Genomic DNA, 21,230 nt, shown 5'->3' with positions numbered 1-21,230 from the left:
CAGGGCCCCCAGCCCCTGCCATGGATGAAGGTTGTTCCCGCATCCGCCGGCGGGTGTCGGTCCGCAAAAGGAACCGTCCTAGCTTGGAGAGCGTTTCTGCCGCCCCCACCGCGGCCGAGCTTAAGCCCGGCGATGAGGAGAAGGAGGAGGAGGACGAGGAGATGGTGGCTGGGAGCCGGCGGCGAAAAACCATGGACGTACAGCCGGTCGAGGTACAGCCCCGTCACCTCTCAAATTCCCCGGAGTTCCACGTTCCATTTCCCACCTTTGGGGTGATGATACAAATCCAGGTCTCCCACTGCGCATGCTCACTGAAAGAGGCGTGGGAGACCGGCTGAAGAAGGCGTGGTTGGAACGCCAAAAAGTTTGGCAGTTCCCTTCCCAGGTGCAAACAATTGACCAATTATCTACTAGCCTTCGCGTGATTACCTCGTCTTTGTTATCGCGGTTAATCCTCACCTGTGAGGTGTCGCACTGTTAGCCCCATTTTTATATAGATATGAAACCCCGAGACAAAAGTTGTACACGCAGCAAGTAAGTGGCATGACCGAGACGCAAACCTAGACTTCCAAGTTTCTGCTGCTCCTTGTACTAAAAATCTACCATTTACTGCAGACCTATTATGTGCTGGATACTTTGTTAAACTATTTACGTTATCTAGATTTTACAACAGAAATCTGTCCCTGAGAAGTTAAGAAACTACACTTCCTACTCCAAATCTTGGGTTCTTAATCACTCCCCTATATTGCTACCTCCAAATTACATCTCTTCTGTTTATAGACCATACCAAATCAGACTCTCCCTTTCAATTCCAGATTTCTAAGAACAATCTCCTTGGAGTGTCCAGTGGTACAAGCATGATTTTATTACAGGCCAGTCTCTGCAGATTGGAGTATCGGAGGTGAAACGGTACTGCGGTTATCAGAAACTTCTCCCCTTCCAGTAGATGGTTATCGGTCTTGCTGCCATTTTTAAGGATTTAGCACTAGCTTAAGAATTAGGATCCCAGCATCACTAGGAGGACAGTTTGTGCCAGTCACTTAACCTCTCTGGGCCTCCATTTCTTGATCTGTAAAATGGGTTGATAGTATCTGTTTTATAGGCTGATTTACATTTAGGTCTGTGAACCATAAGTGACCATATAACTATATGCTTGATAGAGCCCTCAGCTGAAACTTTTATTCTTAATGAAGCTAGAACTGACCATAAATCTTTTTGTTTTCTTTCCAGAATATTGACAGTGAAGAGGACCTGTTTGGTGACTATGATAGCTTTGCTGAAAACTCTTTTTTAGCTCAAGTTGATGACCTGGAACAAAAATATTTGCAACTTCCTGAACATAGGAAACATGCTACAGACCATGCCACTGAAGATCTTTGTTCAGAAAGCATTAAACACAACACACTCAGCATGACTGCTGTAGGCGACTGTACTGAATTAAAAATAGATGAGCACACGAAGAACCAGAGCGGGCATGAAGAGGTCTCTATTGAACCTGCAACTGATGTTTTGTATGATATACCTTCTTCACAGGTTTTATTCTTTGAAAATTTATATAACTCTTCAAATGATTTGGGTGATCCATCTACTGAAAAGAGGGATTGGAACTCATCCTCTCACAAGACTGTGAACAAGGAATTGCCCGTTAATAACGTAGAGCAACCACAGCAAACTGATGAATCCTCTTCTAAAGTCAGAACTAGTTCAGATGCGAATAGGAGAAAAAGTCTTAAAGATCATCTAAAAAATACCATGACTGGAAATGCCAAGGCCCAAACACCAGTATTTTCGAGGACTAAACAGCTCAAAGAGACTCTCCTATCTGAAGAAATTAATGTTGCTAAGAAAACAATTGAGTCATCATTAGATGACCTTGGTCCTTTTTATTCATTACCCAGCAAAGTGAGAGACCTTTATGTTCAGTTCAAGGGAATTGAAAAATTATATGGTAATGTTTTTTGCTGGAATGAAAATAATTTACCATCATTACCATAATATTGATGCAAATCAAAAGAAAACTGATGCTTCCATGGTCATATTTCTCCCCTTAAAACAAATCGAAACATCAGTCCTCTCTGAGCCTTCCATCCCTATCCTGCTACTATTGAACTTCTTTCCTTCCCTTCGTGGCCACACTTCTCCAACGTGTTATCCTTGCTGCCTCCCTTTCCTCACTTCAGATAATTCCCAGTCCACTCCAACTCTGGGTTCTGTGCTGTCACTTAAGATATAATGACTAGGGGGTCGCAACTCAGTGATACTTTTAGTTCTTAACCTTCTTTGACAGTTGCTTACCTGACAAAATTGACCAAACTCTTCTTGAAACACCCATTTCTTGACTTCCTGACATTCCATTCTTGGTTTTTTTTCTGTGATTGTCTAGCTGCTCCTCAGTTTTCTTAGCTAATGCTTCCTTGGCTGGCTCTTACTTTACTACCAAAACTTAGTTGCTGAAATTCCATTGACTACTCATATGTCTTGAGTGAAAGAAGTCAGTATTTGTAAAACTGACTGAACTGTTTAGTTTGATTAAAACTAAACATTTTTAAGGACAGCTAACATTAGGATTTAAGTGCAAAGAAATAGTATTAATAATTCATTTGTCTTGTAACGTTTTTCAAAAATCCTGGGTCCTTGCATATATTTCAAATACGTGTCATTCTAGACAGAAGGGACACTTGCTTCCATCCCTGAAAAGCAGCCTATCATCCAATTACTTCATAATTATTTCTGAAACTCCTAAGTTAGTATCTTATGAACCACATGAAAACATGAGTTCTCATCTCAGGAGAAGACAATCAGGTTGGAGAAATAGGACTACAGGAAACAAAGTCTAATATAAGGCTTTACAAGAGTCTAACAAATTCTAAATTGCAAGGTTTGCAGTTTAAGAGCTACAGGTGTATATTGCCCTTGAAGTAGATGTTAACTTTCCTCCCTCTGCTTTTCTCCTAGCACCTTGTTTTTTGTCTAATCTGCATCTCCTGCCAGAATGAGTACCCTGAGGGCAGGGCTCTATCTAACTCATCTTTTTCTTATGTGACTAGCACTGTGCCTGGTACACTCTGGTAGTCTTATGTGACTACCACTGTGTGGTACACACAGGTTTTGCACTCTGAGCCTTATTAGTTCCTGCTCTGTTAAAAAGGGATAATAATAATAGTTGTTTTTCCAGTTCTGTGTCAAGGACATGCCAAATTAGACGTTGGTAATGACTGTCAGTAATTATATTGATTGCCTCTAAGTAAGAACTTCAGTAAATAACTTTTTTTTGGCTGCATTGGGTCTTAAGCTGCGGCACACAGGATCTTCGTTGCAGCATGCGGGATCTTTCGTTGTGGTGTGCGGGCTTCTCTCTAGTTGCAGCATGCGGGCCTAGTTTGCCCTGCGGCATGTGGAATCTTAGTTCCTGGACCAGGGATCGAACCCGCGTCCCCTGCATTGGAAGGTGTATTCTTAACCACTGGACCACCAGGGAAGTCTCAGTAAATAACTTTTTAAAATCCCTTTTTATTTGTAAATCTGGCTTAAGGATGACCAAGTTAAAGCATAAATATGTGTGCTACTTTTCATTGAGCTAAAGCAGTGCTTCTCAAAGTGCAGTTCCTACTGCAGCAGCAGCAACACCTGGAAATTTGTTGAAATGCACATTCCCAGGCTCCACCCTAGCCTTCCTGAATCAGAACCTTGGGGTGGGACCTGGCAATCTGCTTTAGTAAGTCCTCCAGGTTATTCTGATGTGTGGAAAGTTTGAGAGCCACTGAGCTAGAGAACTTCAACTTTATACTGTTATTTTTGCCTCTTAAGTGTAGAATTATGCTTAATTTGTTTTATAGAAATGTTGGGAACTGAGTTAATGTAATTTTTTTTTTTTTTTTTAGTGTGTGAAGATAGATGTTATTCCTAAATATTCATTATTTTGGTCATTTTATACTTTAAAACTCTGAGTTGGATAAAATGTGGATGTGGTCAAGTTGTATTTTCACACAGACATCTGCAGTTTGATAACTAGTGGGTGATACTAGTCGGAAGTATTTTAATATTTAAGTATTAAATATTCAATTCAAATATTTTTGAAAATTTTTTATTTAAGCATAGTTGATTTACAATATTAGTTCCAGGTGTACAACATAGTGATTCAGTATTTTTATGGATTATACTCCATTTAAAGTTATTACAGGGGACTTCCCTGGCAGTCCAGTAGTTAAGACTCCATGCTTCCACTGCACGGGGCACAGGTTCGATCCCTGGTCGGGGAACTAAGATCCCACATGCAGCACGGCACAGCCAAAAGATAAAAAAAATAAGTAAATAAAGTTATTACAATATAATGGCTATATTTTCCTGTGCTGTAAAATATTGAGATACTTTTAAAGTAAAAATACATAGTCGTTTGCAAATATTTCAGGCTGAGAATTACATCATATGATTGTGCAATAATTCAGTCTTTACCCCTTGATGGCTCTTCGTTATATATGAACAATGCTATGGTGAACATCTTGCACGTAACCTATATATATATACCCTTGCTTTTATTTCTGTAGGTGTAGAGTTCTACAAGCAATACTGCTAGATCACAGGCAGTGTGCAGTTTTATTTTTGACGCTGCTAGATTGCTTTCCAAAAAGATTGTAGCAGTTTATGCTTTCATCAACCATACACAAAAATGCCTGTTCGTGTCCACTCTAGTCAACTCTGGATTTTATGTGGGGGGGGGGGGCTTTTTTTTTTGGTAGCTGTTTAACATTTTTTATTTGTTTATTTTGCCAACCTAATAGGTAACAATAGAGCATCTTTTCATGTATTTATTAGCCATTTGCATTTCTCCCTGGTGTGAAATGTCATATCTTTTGCCCATTTTTCTAGGGATAAAAATGATGCATATTATGAAGACTTTTGATGATCCACCTTGTCAAATTTTCCTACAGAGTAGTTATACTAGTTTTCGCATTGTTTTGGATCTGATGCGATCCTTTTCATAAATTCCACCTTGCTAAGCTGTAGAAATCCTGGATGTCCTAGTTAATAATCCTAGTCTTTTATGGTTTAAACAGTCTCATCAATCAGTTTAAGGTGGCATTCAGGCCATTCAAACTTCAGCTCCCTGTGAGAGCTGGTTGAATAGTCTTTCTTAGTTTGTGTAAAACCTCATAAATTTTATTCCTCCTCGCCCTGTTTCTCTCTAAGATGGTATTTGGGTGAATGAGGAAGGGAAGCTTACACAGTGTCCTTGCAGAACATAAGAGGAAGGCCTTAGAATTCACAGAGATCCTTGAAGTGCCCGTTAGCCCCTCCGATGTCCCAGGTGACAGACATATCTTGTCCAGCAGGCGCTGTCTGCCCTGTGGAATCTTAGACCTCAGCCTGCAGCTGGCAAATAGGTGGGCTAGTTGCCCACCTCACTGACCAGGCCTGAACTAGAATGCACACCATGCATTGGGGATTTTGACGATTAACATTGATACATAGTTACATTTATCACTATGAGAAGATGCTACACAGGGTAAGATTTGATTTTTTCTTCTTAGAAAACCTTGTGATTGTAGAAGGGGAAAATAAGCCTTTTTTTTTTTTATCACTATGAGAAGATGCTACACAGGGTAAAATTTGATTTTTTCTTCTTAGAAAACTTTGAGATTGTAGAAGGGGAGAATAAGGCTTTTTTTTTTTTCAATTCCACAGAATGGCAACATGCTTGCTTAACATTGAATTCTGTGCAAGAAAGAAAAAATTTAATATATTCCTTGCCAACAAGTGGTGGAAAAACCCTCGTGGCTGAGATTTTAATGCTGCAAGAACTGCTTTGCCGGCGAAAAGATGTTTTAATGATCCTACCATATGTGGCAATTGTTCAAGAAAAGGTGTGATTTTTTTTTTAACAAGTGGTATTTGCTAATGTAATTTCCACATTCAGATATAAAAACTAGCATAAATGTAACAACTTTTTATTGACTGAGAAAAGGTATCTCTATTAATGATGGAGAATTATTATTTTTAGGATGTGCAAATGCAGTTAGAGTACTTAGCCGAAAATCTCTTCTAATTACCTGTTTCAGAAGGGGTTTTATTTTTTTCTAAACCTGTGGATTAAACTCCATTTTACATGTTGTATTGATATTTAGCCTGCTTTTTCAAGGAGAAACTAACCAATTATTTTATCAAAATAAATGAGTTATTTTGATTTTTTTTAACATCAGAGGAGACACTTAAAATTTATATTTATATTATCTAGTTTAAAAGTGGCATTTATTTGCAAAGATTAATACATTACTTATGACATTTCTTATATATATATAGGTATGTATTATCTGTGACCTTGTTCCCATTGTTTGGTATTAAACACTATTTTAGATTTTTTAAATCCCTGTGAACACTTAATAATTAGGATTCTTATCTGATTTTTTTTGTTTATTTTAACTAATATTCTAGATTTCAGGTTTGTCAACTTTTGGTATAGAACTGGGTTTCTTTGTTGAAGAATATGCTGGAAGCAAAGGAAAATTTCCTCCAATTAAAAGAAGGGAAAAGAAATCACTATATATTGCCACTATTGAAAAAGGACATAGTCTGGTGAACTCCTTGATTGAAACCGAAAGGATTAACAGTCTGGGTCTGGTTGTTGTAGATGAGGTTGGTTACTCCATTTATTAATTTATCAACATTTTTATTATACTAACATTTATTATTATGTGGATCTGCTTAATACCTTTATGAGGATAAGTAATTTATTTTAATGTATAGATAACACAGATGAAGACGTTTCATGCATGGTAATCTTTTTTTTTAACATTTTTTATTTCTTTAATGTATCTATTTTATTTATTTTTGGCTGCATTGGGTCTTCGTTGCTGCGCGAGGGCTTTCTCTAGTTGCGGTGAGCAGGGGCTACTCTTCGTTGTGGTGGACAGGCTTCTCATTTCTGTGGCTTCTCATTGTGGAGCACGGGCTCTAGGTGCACGGGTTTCAGTAGTTGTGGCACGTGGGCTCAGTAGTTGTGGCTCACGGGCTCTAGAGCACAGGTTCAGTAGTTGTGGTGCACAGGCATAGTTGCTCCGCGGCATGTGGGATCTTCCCAGACCAGGGCTCGAACCTGCATCCCCTGCATTGGCAGGCGGATTCTTAACCACTGCGCCACCAGGGAAGCCCCCATGCATGGTAGTCTTAGATTCAGTTTTGTGTCAAGTGTTTCATGAAGAGTGAATATATGTATATATGTTCAGTTTTGTAATAGTACTTATGAATTCCAGATGCCAGAATGTTGTCCTCGGGACAACCTCATTAACTTAAAATACCAGTGAAATAAAGTATGTGTACTCTAGTTGCCGTAACGAAAATGCTTGAGTTATAAAGCAAAGATTGCTTCTTCATTTCATCAAATGTATGCTTGTTTTATATAGGTATTCTATGCAGATTTACTTTTCTCTCTTTTTTTTTTAAATCTCAAAGTTGCACATGATTGGTGAAGGAAGCCGTGGGGCTATACTGGAAATGACTCTAGCAAAAATCCTCTACACTAGCAGTAAGTATTCTTTCAAATGTGGTCACTAATTGATTTATAATCAAGAGGCCTATAAAAGACTTAATTCTATCACTAGCTAGATTATGTAACCTAGAGTAATGTACTTAAGCTTTCTGCCTTAGTTTTTTATGTCTAAAGTAAGCTTATAAATTTTTGTTGGAAGAATGGATGAGTGAGTAGAATTGTGAAGATAAATGAAGTTAACATTTGAGGATGTCCCCTATCAGTATCCTCCACTTACTAGCTATGTGTACTTACGCATGTGACTCAACCTCTCTTTCTTCATCTGTAAAATGGGGATAACAATGGTACCAACCAGATGGGATTGTTGTGAGGATTATATGAGTTAACACATGTAACGGACGCATTCAGCCATGCCTAGCACGTAGCACAATAAGGGTTTGCTGCTGCTGCCACCATCAGTATGATCATCATACCAAGAAAACATTGTATATGAATAGTCACTTTAAGGAGCTATTTTACAACATCAGATAGTCTTTAAATATATATGAAATATTCTAAATATCTTCTCTATTATTTTTTGATATACTATTGCAATAGCTTATTGTTATATATTGTAATAGTTTATATACGGAAAATTATTAATCATAAAGGTCAAATCTTAAGAATTATTTTTAAAATTTTGATAACAGTGGTATTTAGTCAGGTTGTAGCACTTTATAATCATTTATTAAAAAAATATTTATTGAGTACCCCCTGTGCATCAGGCCCTGCCTTTATCAAACCTATATTTTAGTGAAAGTGAACAGATAATAAGCAGATAAACAAGAAAACATATGGTGTGTCAGATGGTGACAAATTCTATGGAAAAATATAAAGCAGAGGAAGAGGGGAAAAATGATCATCTACTTGTCAAATCCAGTGTACACTGACTGTCCTTGTCTTAATTTTTCTTCAGCATTTGATTATTTATCATTCATTTTTCCTTTGGTTGCTGAAACATCATTCTGTCTTGGTTTCCCTACTGTCTGTCTGTAAGACTGATCATGTGTTAGCATTGAGAGATAGCATAGCATAATGGCTAAGGGCAGACTCTGGAGCTGGATTCAAATCCTGGCTCACTTTTAACTTTGTCTGTGACCTTGGGCAAGTTATAGTAACTGTGCCTCTTTTTCCTTATGCATCAAAAATGGATGATAGTAATAGAACCTTCCTCACTGAATTGATGTAAAGATAGCATGAGTCAGTCTTTGTACAGCATCTAGCATAGTACCTGCATGTAATGGACACGTCTTTGCTACTGCTGTATACTTATTTGTCCTTCTGTCACCAATGCCTTACACTTAATAGATATTTGAATGAAAGGAATCTCTTTAGTTTCTCCTTTTGTTCTCCTTTGTGACACTGCTTTCTAAGCGTATTCATCATGTACATTGGTGTTACCATAGATTCACCTTAGACGCTTCTCTTGTTTCTTGCTTCATACAATTTTTCCTAATTCTCATCCATACTCATGACTTCAAGGGCTTCTTGTGTTTGATGGCTCCCAATCTGTGTTACCAGCTTATACCTCTCTTCTGAGTAATATCATCTGCCAGATTAATACTCTGGTATTATACAGTTGACCGTTGAACAACGCAGGTTTGAACTGCATGGGTCCACTTATATGTGGATTTTTTTCAATAGTAAGTACTACAGTACCACATGATCTGTGGTTGGTTGAATCCAGGGATGTAGAACTGAGGATATGGAGGACCGACTATAAGTTTTGCATGGATTTTCGACTGCGAAGCAGGTTGGTACCCCTAACCCTCATGTTGTTCAAGGGTCAACTGTGTTGGTATTTTTCTTACCTGCCCCCTCTTTCTCAAATCACTCAGGAAGAATAAGAACACTAAAAGTTTGCTAAAATTACTGTTATGATATACTAAGTAACACATTTTCCTCAATACTTTGGGTTTTTTTGTTTTTTTTTTTAGAAACAACTCAAATTATTGGTATGAGTGCAACATTAAACAATGTTGAAGACCTACAAGAGTTCCTGCAAGCAGAATATTACACGAGTCAGTTTAGACCAGTATGTACCTAAGGTTTGGTTTGTTATGTATCATCTTCTATTTAGAAAGAAAAGTAGCAAATGTACTGTATAAAAATTCTAAGAGTAGTGAAGGAACATCATGCCACTCCCCATGGCTAAATGGTAGCAAGTTTGTGTGTAGAGGTCAGGGATCTTGGCTTGGGTCAGTACTGTATGGGTAACACCTGGAACAGTGCCTGACCCATGGGCCTTCGATGAATATTTATTGAATGAAATTTTTCAGACCCATTCTGCTTTTCTACTTTATATTCTGTAAGGTAAATTTTTTCATTCAGTGAGAATTTAGTGATTCATGTTTCAAGTTATTGGCACATAAAATTTATCTTAAAAGTTAAAATATTTTCAAATATTTATGCTTTGGTAGTTTTAATGCTTTTTCTAAATAAGTTAAGACTTCACATGGATTTAAATTTAAACTCTCCAATAACAGCATTCCTAAAAGACTTGAAGAAAGTAAATAAATGTAGTTCATAGTTATTTGAAAGTAACTTATAATGTACATATACTCTGTCTGTAGTTTCTGTGTCTAAATAGGTTTTCAGAAAATAGTTTTTTTAGAATCACCAAATTTTAATTTGAAATTTAGTGTTTTTACATTTACACCAAATATGAGAATTTTCAAGAGATATTTTCTGACCTTAATTGTCAAAGTAGATGCTGTTCTTTTAAAAATTCAATGAGTTGTATTTACAAACTTTTTTTGTCTACAAATAGTTACCTTAATAATTTGGTCATTTTTAGATTAAAACTGATGACTAATGCATCTTTAAATCTTGAGGAATACCACAAATAACTCCTTAATAAAAGATAGAGTGTGAACACTTGACTCATTTATACTTCCTCTTGTGACACATACAAGTATCTGATTTTCTTTTAGATATGTGGCTATTCAATTCATAAGTATTTCTTCAAGGATATTAATCCCTGTTTTGATTTAAAGGGAAAAATAAACTTAGATGGGAAAGAACTTTTAAGTTGAAGCATTCTACATACCTTAGAAAAGCTAAAATTTTTGTATATCTTTCCTTTTTACAACATTTTACAAAATTTGATACTCTGGAAAAAGGAATTTACATATGACATTAATTGTAAATGTCCTTTTAATTCGAGGTCGAATTAAAGGAGTATCTGAAAATAAAGGACGCAATATATGAGGTTGACAGCAAAGCTGAGAATGGCATGACTTTTTCACGTCTCCTTAACTATAAGGTAACCTTGATAATCCCTGAAGGTGAGGTTCCCAGACTTTGTGCCCAGCTTCCCTGGGGCACCACAGAAGAGTTGCATGGGTACCATGGGGTAGTTTAGTTGTTTCAGAGAAACAACTGATGCTTGACAACTCTTGGACACCACACAAACAGTGTGGTGTGGTTCAAGATAGGCAGTTTCCAATGTCAACATTAGATCACACTACATTCCTTTCTACGCTGTTGTACCTTTGTGAAGTTGTGAAGTTGGCAAATACCATGTGAAAATCAATGTGGGACAGGAAATGAGGATTTCTAAGGTTTGAAAGACTGCAGGGCCCAGTGTGTGCACATCCTGTTAGTGGGCTCTGATGGTTATTTAAGAATGAAATAAAAAAATTTTTTATTCAATTGATGTGTATTATTTATTTAGATGGCTACTAATTTGTGAGGAAATACATACTTATTAAGTTGTTTGGACATAACTACCTAAGAATCAGAACTGTTAGTTATTTCTTTTGACCTTGGGGCTCCAGGAACCAAGAAAGTTTGGAGACCTCTCTCATAAATGTTTATTCATTCAGCAACAACAGCAAAACAAGAAGAAATATTTGTGGGCTGTATAGCTCAGATACTGGTGTATGAAAATGTTAATGTATACTATGTTAATGTTCTGTGATTTATGTGAAGAACATTAAAAGGGGAAGAAAGGGATTTTACAACAGTTTTAGAATTCTGTAAAGGTATATTATTCTAAATCTGTATCTTAATTAGTTTTCAGTAAAGTCGAAGGAAGTGAGGAGATTTTAAATAACTTTACATTTTTCTTCACGTTCTTTGAGTTCTTTGCATCTGCTTGATAAATATATTTTTTATTTCTGAAAATATGTCCTGTAGTATGATTGAATCTGTGTTTTTGAAAACTGTTAGTAAAAGCAGGAGGTTTAGCTTATTTATGCAGTTCTTTGACTATTATTAGGATCAATCTGTGTTTCTCTCCGTGGACTTTTTCTGCTTCAGTGGAGATGGGCGTGCAGTGGGGTTATTAATAACATTAACTATTTTCACTTCCTTTATTTAAAACTAAATACACCTAATGAAACCCTAATAACCCAAGAGAAAAGTGGGACTTAACATTTTGCTGTTTAATATAGGTTGTATCTTTTCTTTTAAATGATCATATTTTAAATGAGAAGTTCAAACCTATGGTTGGTTTACTTACCTTTCAAAGCGTACCTTTTTACTTACCTTTTACACTGGTAAAATGAAAGGCTTTCACGGTTGCTAACTGCCTTGTTCCTGAATCTTGTTGTGCAGTATTCTGATACTCTGAAAAAGATGGATCCTGATCACTTGGTAGCATTGGTGACAGAAGTTATTCCCAATTATTCCTGCTTAGTTTTTTGTCCCACTAAGAAGAACTGTGAAAACGTAGCAGCAATGATATGCAAAATTTTAAGCAAGTATGTTACTCTTTTAAAAATATTCTGTTTTATTTTTATTATGATTTACATGCTGTATGTTCTGTTTATTCAACAAGCACTAATTACTTCTTGCAGAACAATTATACTAAGTTGTTATAATAGATTCTAAAGGCCCTGACCTTGAAGAAAGTTGCACTGTGAAATTCACATATGTGAAATGGCCAGAGAAAAATTCTACGTGTAAGAGAATGCTGACTAACATAATGGCTTGGCTGCACAGTGAATCGTCTTGGGGCCTTTTTAAAATTTCAGTGCCCAAGCTACATCCAAGACAAATCAGAATATACGGGAGTGGGACCCAGGCACCATTATTTTGTAAGGCTCCCAGGCAGAGTCCAATATGCAGCCAAGGTCGACCGCTGGCCTACATGATCAGAGGACAAATCACTGATCACTGCGTGGATGAATCATATCTTCAGCTTAACTTTCTTTTTAATTAAGTACTGTTGCCTTTGTTTTCTTAGTAAACTTCACACTTAGGTTGTGTGGACATTTGAATTGAATTTCCTAAATAATTAAGAAATGTATTAGTTTGTAATTTTATACTATAAAATTTTAATGTTGGTTCTGTTATGTCATAGAGATAAGTATAAAATGAACTTAAGTATGAACAGTTTAGTTTTTTCTGTACCTTTTTGTCCCATGTGTAGTTTTATCATATTTTTCAGACTTCTTTTTGGCCCCTGAGCCAGTGCTATATCACTGTTCACAGACCAGTACTATGGATTCTAATCTAGCCATCCTCCGCCTCCCCTCCCAATCCTGCTGTCATCATGGATTGATCTAATATAGAGTTAAATTCATTGACTAGCACAAAGATGCGGATGTTTGGGATAAAGTTCAGGAGTTTCCCATTTCAGTAACAGAGTCTGCCTTTACAGTGATGATGTAGATTATAAAAACCTAAGGAGATTAAATTATCATTGAGATATTCTCAGTAAATCAGTTGTTTTCTTAGAATAAGGTAGTGTAGCACTGACTAAGTGATGGGGAAATTTAGAGACAAACTTTTGACTGGGAGATATGAGGTTTATTATTAGTCAAGTTATATCCTTGACTTATTTTGCTTTTTGGTGATAACAGTTCATTTGGGTCATAAATGTTGATGTTTAATATTGAATTACTTAAAAATTTGGTTCTCCAGAACCCTTAGTTAATGAATTATTATGGACCCTTGATACTTTCTTAAACTCTTTCTGAAGGAAAATGTCCTCTAAAATACATTTTCCATATTACTTGCTGCTTTCGTAAGGTGAATGTTCTGAGTATAGCTTAGCCCCCTTTTTTGGTGGCTGTTGACTAAAATGTCATGTTTAGAGCATACTTTTTTATATTATTCTGTAGTTTACATGTAGATGAAGTAAAATCTGGGGCTAAATGGTTTCTGATCTCAGTATTGTCCTTAAAACATAATTTCATGAGAGTCCTGGAATATCAGCCTATGTCTTAATGATTTGCCTTCTAATCATAAATTTCATGTGAAGCAGGTATAGTAAAATCACCTAGAATATGCTTGTAGGTCTAAGTGCAAAGACTGAAGCAGATTTTTTCCCAAGTGATTGTCTCAATCTCAAGGAAAATTATCTTTTTTATAGCTATTACCACCTTTGACTTCTAAGTTAAGGATGTCTTTTAAGCACTATTTACTGACAACTGCCAGAGCTCTGGTCATACCACTTTCCCTAAAAATGTCCCTGAAAATGATACCACCGTGCTTCTTAGCCTAGAATTCACGCTAAGATAATGACTCAACTTACTTTTCCATCCTTATTTCTTCCTTTCTTTATCCACCCTGCACTTAATCCAGACTGAACTACTTGTCTTCTTTGTTTATTCTTGAACTTCCCATTTCCATGCCTACAATTATGCTTTACCCTCTGCCAGCACTGCGCTTTCCTGCCCCGTCATTGCTGCCTCTCTAACACCTGTTCTTCAAGGCCCAGCTCACATCTCAACTTCTCCCACAAAACCCTTCTCCATGTAATTATGTCTTATCTGGTCTTATCAAATAATGTCTCCCTTCTCTAAAATTATAGGATGATTATCCATAAGTCTTAATTCCTTGAGAAGGATTCGTCCCTTTCAGGACCTGAAACACTGGCCGGAAAGTATAACATAAAGTCTGCTGCCCCCTACTCAGCGGCCACTTCTAGTTCTTGCACTGATGACTCTTGACCACTTTCTTCCCAATTCTTCATTGTCTCCTGGCCTCCCATTTCCCAACTTCGTGTGAAATTACTGTCATTGTGCAGTTAGCACCAGCCAGAGCTGTCTATGCTTTCCATGAAGCATGCTAAAACAACATAGGGCTGTGTGTATTATATTTGTATCTTGGACTATATTTGTTTGCTACTGGTATTCAGAAGTTGTTGCTTTGTAGTCAATAGTTAGTTGTACTTAGTCTTTCTTTCCTTTTTTTCTTTTCTAGAAGGGAATTTAAAATAATAGGTGCTTCTAGGTAAGGAGACATTGGAGGATATTACTGAGGCTTCTAAAATGCTAGAGTTTAGACAGTGTTTTACATATAATTCATATGGTTTAATAATATATGTTTTCATCTTCAGAGAAGAAAATTTATGACTTAACAAATCATCTTCACTAAAGATGTATGTTCTTGTGAAAAAATGTAACGTCTAGAGCAGGGGGTCTGAACCTGGAGTTCATGGATTCATAGGAGGTACAGGATTGAACTTCAGGAAGTCCATGAATCCTTGAAATTATATGCAAAGTGTTGTGTTTATGTGAATATTTTTTTCCTTAGTTTTAAGCAGATTTTCACAGGGCTCTGTGATCCACAGAAAGGTTCAGAGAAACTGCCTAATAGCTAATGAAGTCAAATCAAAATTCTAAGAACATTCTATGTATTTATATCAATAAAAGTTCTTTTAAAAAAAGAATGTTTACATGCACCTACTGAAATTAAAATTTTAGGTACTTTATCACTATAAGATCAAGGGTTCATGTCTAACATCTTTTTCCCAGGGAACATCTGAAACACAAAGAGAAAGAAAAACATGAGGTGATTAAGAACTTGAAGAATATCAGCAGTGGCAACCTGTGTCCTGTTTTAAAGCACACCATCCCATTTGGAGTGGCTTATCACCATAGTGGTTTAACGAGTGATGAAAGGAAGCTCTTGGAGGAGGCCTACTCCGCAGGAGTTCTCTGCCTTTTTACCTGCACATCCACCCTAGCAGCAGGTGTTAACCTACCAGCTCGGAGGTAAGATATAAGTCATTGTTGCCCAGTCTCAAAACTTTCCAGTTCCTAGCTTGCCAACAGTTTTTTTGTTGTTTTATTCTTTCTCAGGAGTGGGTGAGAATTTATCAGATGTTTTTTTCAGCATTTGCTGAGTTGATTGGTTTATTTACTTTAATATTTTAATGAAAAATAACACTAGTAGATTTCTTGCTGTTAGAATTCCTTCTTTCTTTGTTACTTTCCCTATCTGGTTTTGATGTTATGGTTTATTATCCTGGTTGTGTAGAAACAGTTGGCAAGCTTTTGACCATTTTTTATGATCTGAAAGAGTTTATTTAACAGAGATTTCCTTGAAACTTTAGAGAACTCATCCATAAAGACTTTTGAGTCTAGTATCTTTTTCTAAAGAGTAGATCCTTGATTATCTTTTTGGTTATTACCAGTATAATTGATTTCTACTCTTTGTCATTTGTGACATTTTTTCAAATAAATGGTCAGTTTTTATAAATCATCCATGAGATTTAAAAAAATATGTATTTTCTGTTGGGTATGTAGTTTCCTATAGCTCAATATATAACAGTTATTAGTTATCAGCTCCTCCTTTTTCTTTGTGATTCTTTGATTTGTCAGTTTCAGTCTCCCACTGTAATTATGGAGTTGTCAACTTCTCCTTTTTACATTTTTAAAAGTTCTTGCTTTGTATTTCAAAACTAGTATATAAAGGTTTACTGCGAATATCTTGTTGCTGAATTATTCCTTTTATGAATAGAATACATCCTTGTTTTCCTCATTTAGTGATTTTATTTTGAATACTGGGACTACATTTTTTGCCAAGTATATTTTTTTCTATTCTTTTATTTTCAAACTCTGTCACTGGTTAAGGTTTCTGTTTTTTCAGACAATTGTTGAAATAAAAAAGGAAGTTATGTATCCTATTTCTCTTATTTCAATGGTTACTCTTAAATTTTTTAACAGTTGTAGAACTTAAAAAACGCAACTGTGTTTTTCTATCATTTTAGAATTAATAACTATATCCTCTGCTGAACATAACAAGAGTCTTAGCATTTGTGTATTTTTCTACACTGCCTCATGTATTGTTGCAGTTGCCTGGAATTTTAGTTCTAGATTTTAAATTTTCTTTCATCTTATAATCAATAGTTATTTAAACTTACCTGTAAATTATACTTTTTTTTTTTTTTTTTGCCTACCACTGCCTCTTGTGTCTCACATCTTCCTTCTATGATCCATTTTTTATTTTGCCATCCTTGGGTAATTATTTTTTAAATGCTGCATTGGAAGTAAAAATTTTTGAATCTTTGCGTAGCTGAAGATGTCTTTATTTTAGCCTCACACTTGAACACCTTGCTAGGAACAGAATTCTAAGTTCAATTTTTTTTCTTTGGGGCTTTTGTAGTATTCTTCCATGTCTTTTAGGAGCTAGTGTTGGTCATTTTTGTTTTTGCATAAGCTTGCTGTTTTTCCCTTGCCAGAAGCTTTTAGACTTTTCTCTTTAACCTTAACATTTCGTCATAGTGTATAATAATAATTACAGCTATTACACACCCTCACTCATGTCATAACAGCTTTACATGCGTTGACTTAATAGATCCTCACAACAGCTCTGTGAGGAAGGTCGTATTTTATTATCCACATTTTATAGAAGGGAAAACTGAGGCACTGAATAATGAAGTAACTTACCCAACTTCACGGCCAACAAATGAGTTTCAAAGCCAAGGTTTGAAACTCAAGAAACTGAGAAATCTAATTCTGCAATCCTAACTCTCCCAGTTTAGCTACTTCTTATTCATAGGGTTTAGCCCTTTGGTACATGCTTTCAATCTAAAGTTTTATGCCTTTCTTGATCTTAGAGTAATTTTTTTTCAGTTATTTTATTAGTTCTTTTCTTCTGTTATCTCTGTTCTCTGCTTTTGTAACTTCAGTTAGACAGTTAAACCCTCTTAAATTGAGTTTTCACCTCTTAATTTTTCTTACACATTTTTCAATCTATATGAGCTATGTGATTTCTTCACCTTTACTTTCTATATAACAAAATCAGTTTTTAAATGTATTCCATTAACTATGTTTCATTCATTATCCAGTTGTTCTATTAAATTGTTTAAATTAATTAATTTTTTTTAATTTCTAAGAACTCTCTTTTATTGTCCTTTCTTTATAACCGTCTGCTCTCATAGTGTGAATACAATACCCTTTAGAATTTTCTGTGGATACTAATTAGAATTTTTTAAAGTTCTTTTCTGTTCTGCGTATTATCTGCTTCTGTCAGACATTTTTTCTGTATGTTCTCATTGTTTTTCTTTTATGTCATTAGTTTTTTTCATGTATTTGGTAATCTTGTCTGTCCATTGAGATTTATAAATAAAGAGGTAGGCTGATTGTTTTAGGTAAATGACAGGTTTTCTCTCACCTTTGAATAAGAAAGCTGGCTACAAACTTCTGTATACGTGAACAGGATTGAAATCACCATGTTTGTAGGTCAAAATCAGTTGAAATCTACAATTTTATGTTGACAATATTGTAAGCTTATAAATGAATATGCATGTGTTGGTGGTCCATGGTCAGATTTTTCATTTATGGAGTATCAAATCAAAACTATTTTGAGATTATTGCTCTAGTGGATTGACCATAAGTTTTACAGCTAAGCAGACTTAAGTTCAAGTTATGGTTCTGGTAATTACTAATTTTGTGAGTTTCGCTAAACAACTTAACATATATATATATGCTTTAGTTAGCTTCTTTGTAAATAAGTAAGTAAGAATATTATCACCAAGAGTTTTGTAAGATTACAAATAATGTACATAAAGAGCCTAGGACATCATAGATTCTTGGTAAACAGTAGTTGCCTATTATTTTGAGTTAATATGTTACTAAATTTAATATCACATAAATATAATGAAAACTTTAAAAAATAGATGCTATTGCTATAGATGGAGTACCACTTTTAATTAATTTTATCAATTCCATAGAGTTATTTTAAGAGCCCCCTATGTTGCTAAAGAATTTTTAAAGAGGAATCAATATAAACAGATGATTGGCAGGGCTGGCCGTGCTGGAATAGATTCTACTGGGGAGAGTATCCTTATATTGCAAGAAAAAGACAAGCAACAGGTAATAATCTGGTGGATGGTTGGTCATTTTGTTGTCTTTTCTTGGACTTTGGTCTAGCCCTTTTATGAGACTGTCTTTTAAAAATTAATTATTAATATTCCTTTAAATAATGTTTCCTTCTCCCCCATGATTAAGAATTAGAAAGAGTAGTTCGAATACTTTTGTATTTCAGGCAAACAATGAAAAGTATTTTCCTTATTTATCTTCTTCCATTTTCATGAGAACACTTGCTAAATTCTTATTTTTTTGTCTTTATGTTTTTTATCTCCCCCAGCCTCCACACAATCTACGCAAAATATAAAATTTATATGGAACACCATTTATTTTTTATAATAACGCAAAACATAAATTTATTTTTTATAATAACGCTTTAACTCTTGTAGGTATTGGAGTTAATAAGCAGACCATTGGAAAACTGTTACAGCCAACTTGTTCAAGAATTCACCAAGGGAATCCAAACTTTGTTTCTCTCTTTGATTGGTTTGAAGGTATTTTTTAATATTTTTATATCTTATTGCTATTACCTGAGATAATGGAAGTTAAAAAGTTTTGAAAACTACAAAGTATGAAAAAAAATGTTAACTTCTAATCTAATGTGGAAAAGAACAGTCTGTGACATGATAAATCTGAGTCTGGATTTATATGTGCATTTTTAATCCTGAAGAATGTGAAAAATCAACAAATCATAACTGGGCATCCATTACAAGTAAGAAACTTTGGTGGATACTATGGAGGATAGAAGGAGCTCTAAAGACATGGGTCCTGATGTGGGATAATCCAGCATCTCTGCCATTGTTAAGAATAAGATTCATTGTAGTCCTGTGACCATAAACATTTTTCAGATCAGTATAGCCTTTATCAGGCAGAAAATTTTAAAAAAAAAAGTTGGGTGGGGCATGATGGGAAAACACTCTTTTTTTCCTAAGATTAGAAATTAGCTCCCTTTTTTAGGATATCTCTTGAGCTAAACCTCTTTTTTAGGGTTATCCTTAAGTAAATTTTAACTCTGTGCCCAAATCACTCAGCCCCAAAGTGGCAAAGCCAGGGTTTGAATTCAGCTTTCTCTAACTACAAAACCAATGTTCTTAACCTATCATGCAGTCTCTCTTCAGCAACCTGAATGGTTTAAGTGAAAATCCAAAATTTAATTGACAAATAAAAGATATCATGAGACAGGTTTTGATTACCTTGCAGATGAATGGTGTAATATTGCAGTATCCCCTGGCCATTTACAAGAGTGAAAGGCTACAAGAAAGAAAAGGAATTAATGCTGGGTATTGAAGGAGATAGAGGTTTTAGATAAGCAGAGGGAAGGAATGAGCCCTTCCAGGTACTTAAAATAGAATGAAAGATGAGAAACTTTAAGATGATGTGGGGTAACAGTCAGTAGACAGATATTATAGCTGTAGAGGAGGGCTGAAGATACCAAAGAGTAGAAAGCTGGGTGGAAAAAGTTGGGCCAGAGTGTGTGCTGTAGATTGGGGAAGACAAGAGAGAGTGCTTAAATAGTAGACTCAAGAGTTGTGACACAGTCACTTACCAGTGGAGAAATAGTCAAAAGTGTTCTGTGGTCATTTCGAGCAAGGGCTCTGATATCACACATATCTGTGTCTGGGTCACAGCTCTGTCTCTTGTTATCCTGTTTAAATTACTAACTCTCTCTTAAACCTCACTCAGTTGCCTTATCTGTAAAATGGGAATAATGGTATGCAGAAGTATTGCAAGGCTAGTTTGGAAGCAACTGTAGTAATCCATGTATAATGTAATAAAGACCTGCAGTTGGAGGGTTGCCAAGGAATTAATAAAGAAGGGAAAGAGATCATGAAGATCATTGAGTCTTATTACATTTATATATTGAATAAGGTAACAGAGAATTCGTGATTAGTTTAAGGTCATTCAGTGTGTTCTGTTTAGATGAGATTATAATTCAGGTTCCTGCCTTGCTGGCCTGTACTCTTTCCAGTATGCCATTGTGTATGTGGAACATTCACTAAGTGCGCTTGAAAACTCACCAAAATAGGCCATATTCTGGGCCATAAAATAAGTATCAGTAAATGTAAAGGATTGAAATCATATAAAGAATGGTATCTAATGATAACAAAAGTATAGTATACATCAATTATAGAAAGGTAGGGACTTCTCTGGTGGTCCAGTGGTTAAGAATCCACCTTCCAGTGCAAGGGACGCGGGTTCGATCCCTGGTCGGGAAACTAAGATCCCACATGCCTCAGGGCAGCTAAGCCCTCGCGCTGCAACTGAGACCCGATGCAGCCAAATAAATAAATAAATAAATAAATATTTTTTTAAAAATAAATAATGGAAAGGTATCAGGAAAATACCCAAATATTTGGAAATTAAATAGCATACTTTTATAGTCAAAGTAGAAATCACAAGGGAAATTAGAAAATATCTTGAATGGAATGAAGATGAAAACAGATATATCAAAATTAGTGGCAGGCAGCTAAAGAAGTGCTTAAGGGGACATTTATAGCTTTAAATGCTTATTAAAATTCAAGGAAGATCCAAAGTCAGTGATCTAAGTTTCACCTTAGGAAACTAAAACAAAACAAAACAAAAAGCCCCAAAGTAAGTAGAAGGAAGGAAATGATAACAGATAAAAGCAGAAATCAATGACAAAAAATAGACAAACAAGA

The 21,230-nt window shown here is 35.5% G+C and overlaps 1 protein-coding gene across 4 annotated transcripts in view; it reads left to right on the top strand.

The window, feature by feature from the left end:
* The first annotated feature begins 20 nt into the window (after positions 1 to 20).
* The window catches only part of HELQ (helicase, POLQ like), a 41,697-nt gene continuing 20,487 nt past the window's right edge, over positions 21 to 21,230 (top strand). Inside the window, exons 1-11 of one of the 4 annotated variants that reach the window (XM_007167927.3) lie at positions 21 to 212; positions 1,231 to 1,948; positions 5,683 to 5,861; positions 6,430 to 6,630; positions 7,447 to 7,519; positions 9,460 to 9,557; positions 10,689 to 10,787; positions 12,083 to 12,228; positions 15,232 to 15,471; positions 18,435 to 18,576; positions 18,960 to 19,064. In XM_007167927.3, coding sequence (XP_007167989.2) covers positions 21 to 212; positions 1,231 to 1,948; positions 5,683 to 5,861; positions 6,430 to 6,630; positions 7,447 to 7,519; positions 9,460 to 9,557; positions 10,689 to 10,787; positions 12,083 to 12,228; positions 15,232 to 15,471; positions 18,435 to 18,576; positions 18,960 to 19,064 — 2,193 coding nt within the window. Of the gene's footprint in view, positions 213 to 1,230; positions 1,949 to 5,682; positions 5,862 to 6,429; positions 6,631 to 7,446; positions 7,520 to 9,459; positions 9,571 to 10,688; positions 10,788 to 12,082; positions 12,229 to 15,231; positions 15,472 to 18,434; positions 18,577 to 18,959; positions 19,065 to 21,230 lie in introns of those variants that run through there. The other 3 variants (XR_009008347.1, XM_057546671.1, XM_057546672.1) reach the window with 3 other exon arrangements.

Source organism: Balaenoptera acutorostrata, chromosome 5, assembly GCF_949987535.1.
Source record: "Balaenoptera acutorostrata chromosome 5, mBalAcu1.1, whole genome shotgun sequence".
In the NCBI taxonomy this organism is placed as follows: domain Eukaryota; kingdom Metazoa; phylum Chordata; class Mammalia; order Artiodactyla; family Balaenopteridae; genus Balaenoptera; species Balaenoptera acutorostrata.
This window is presented reverse-complemented; position numbering and strand designations above follow the sequence as displayed.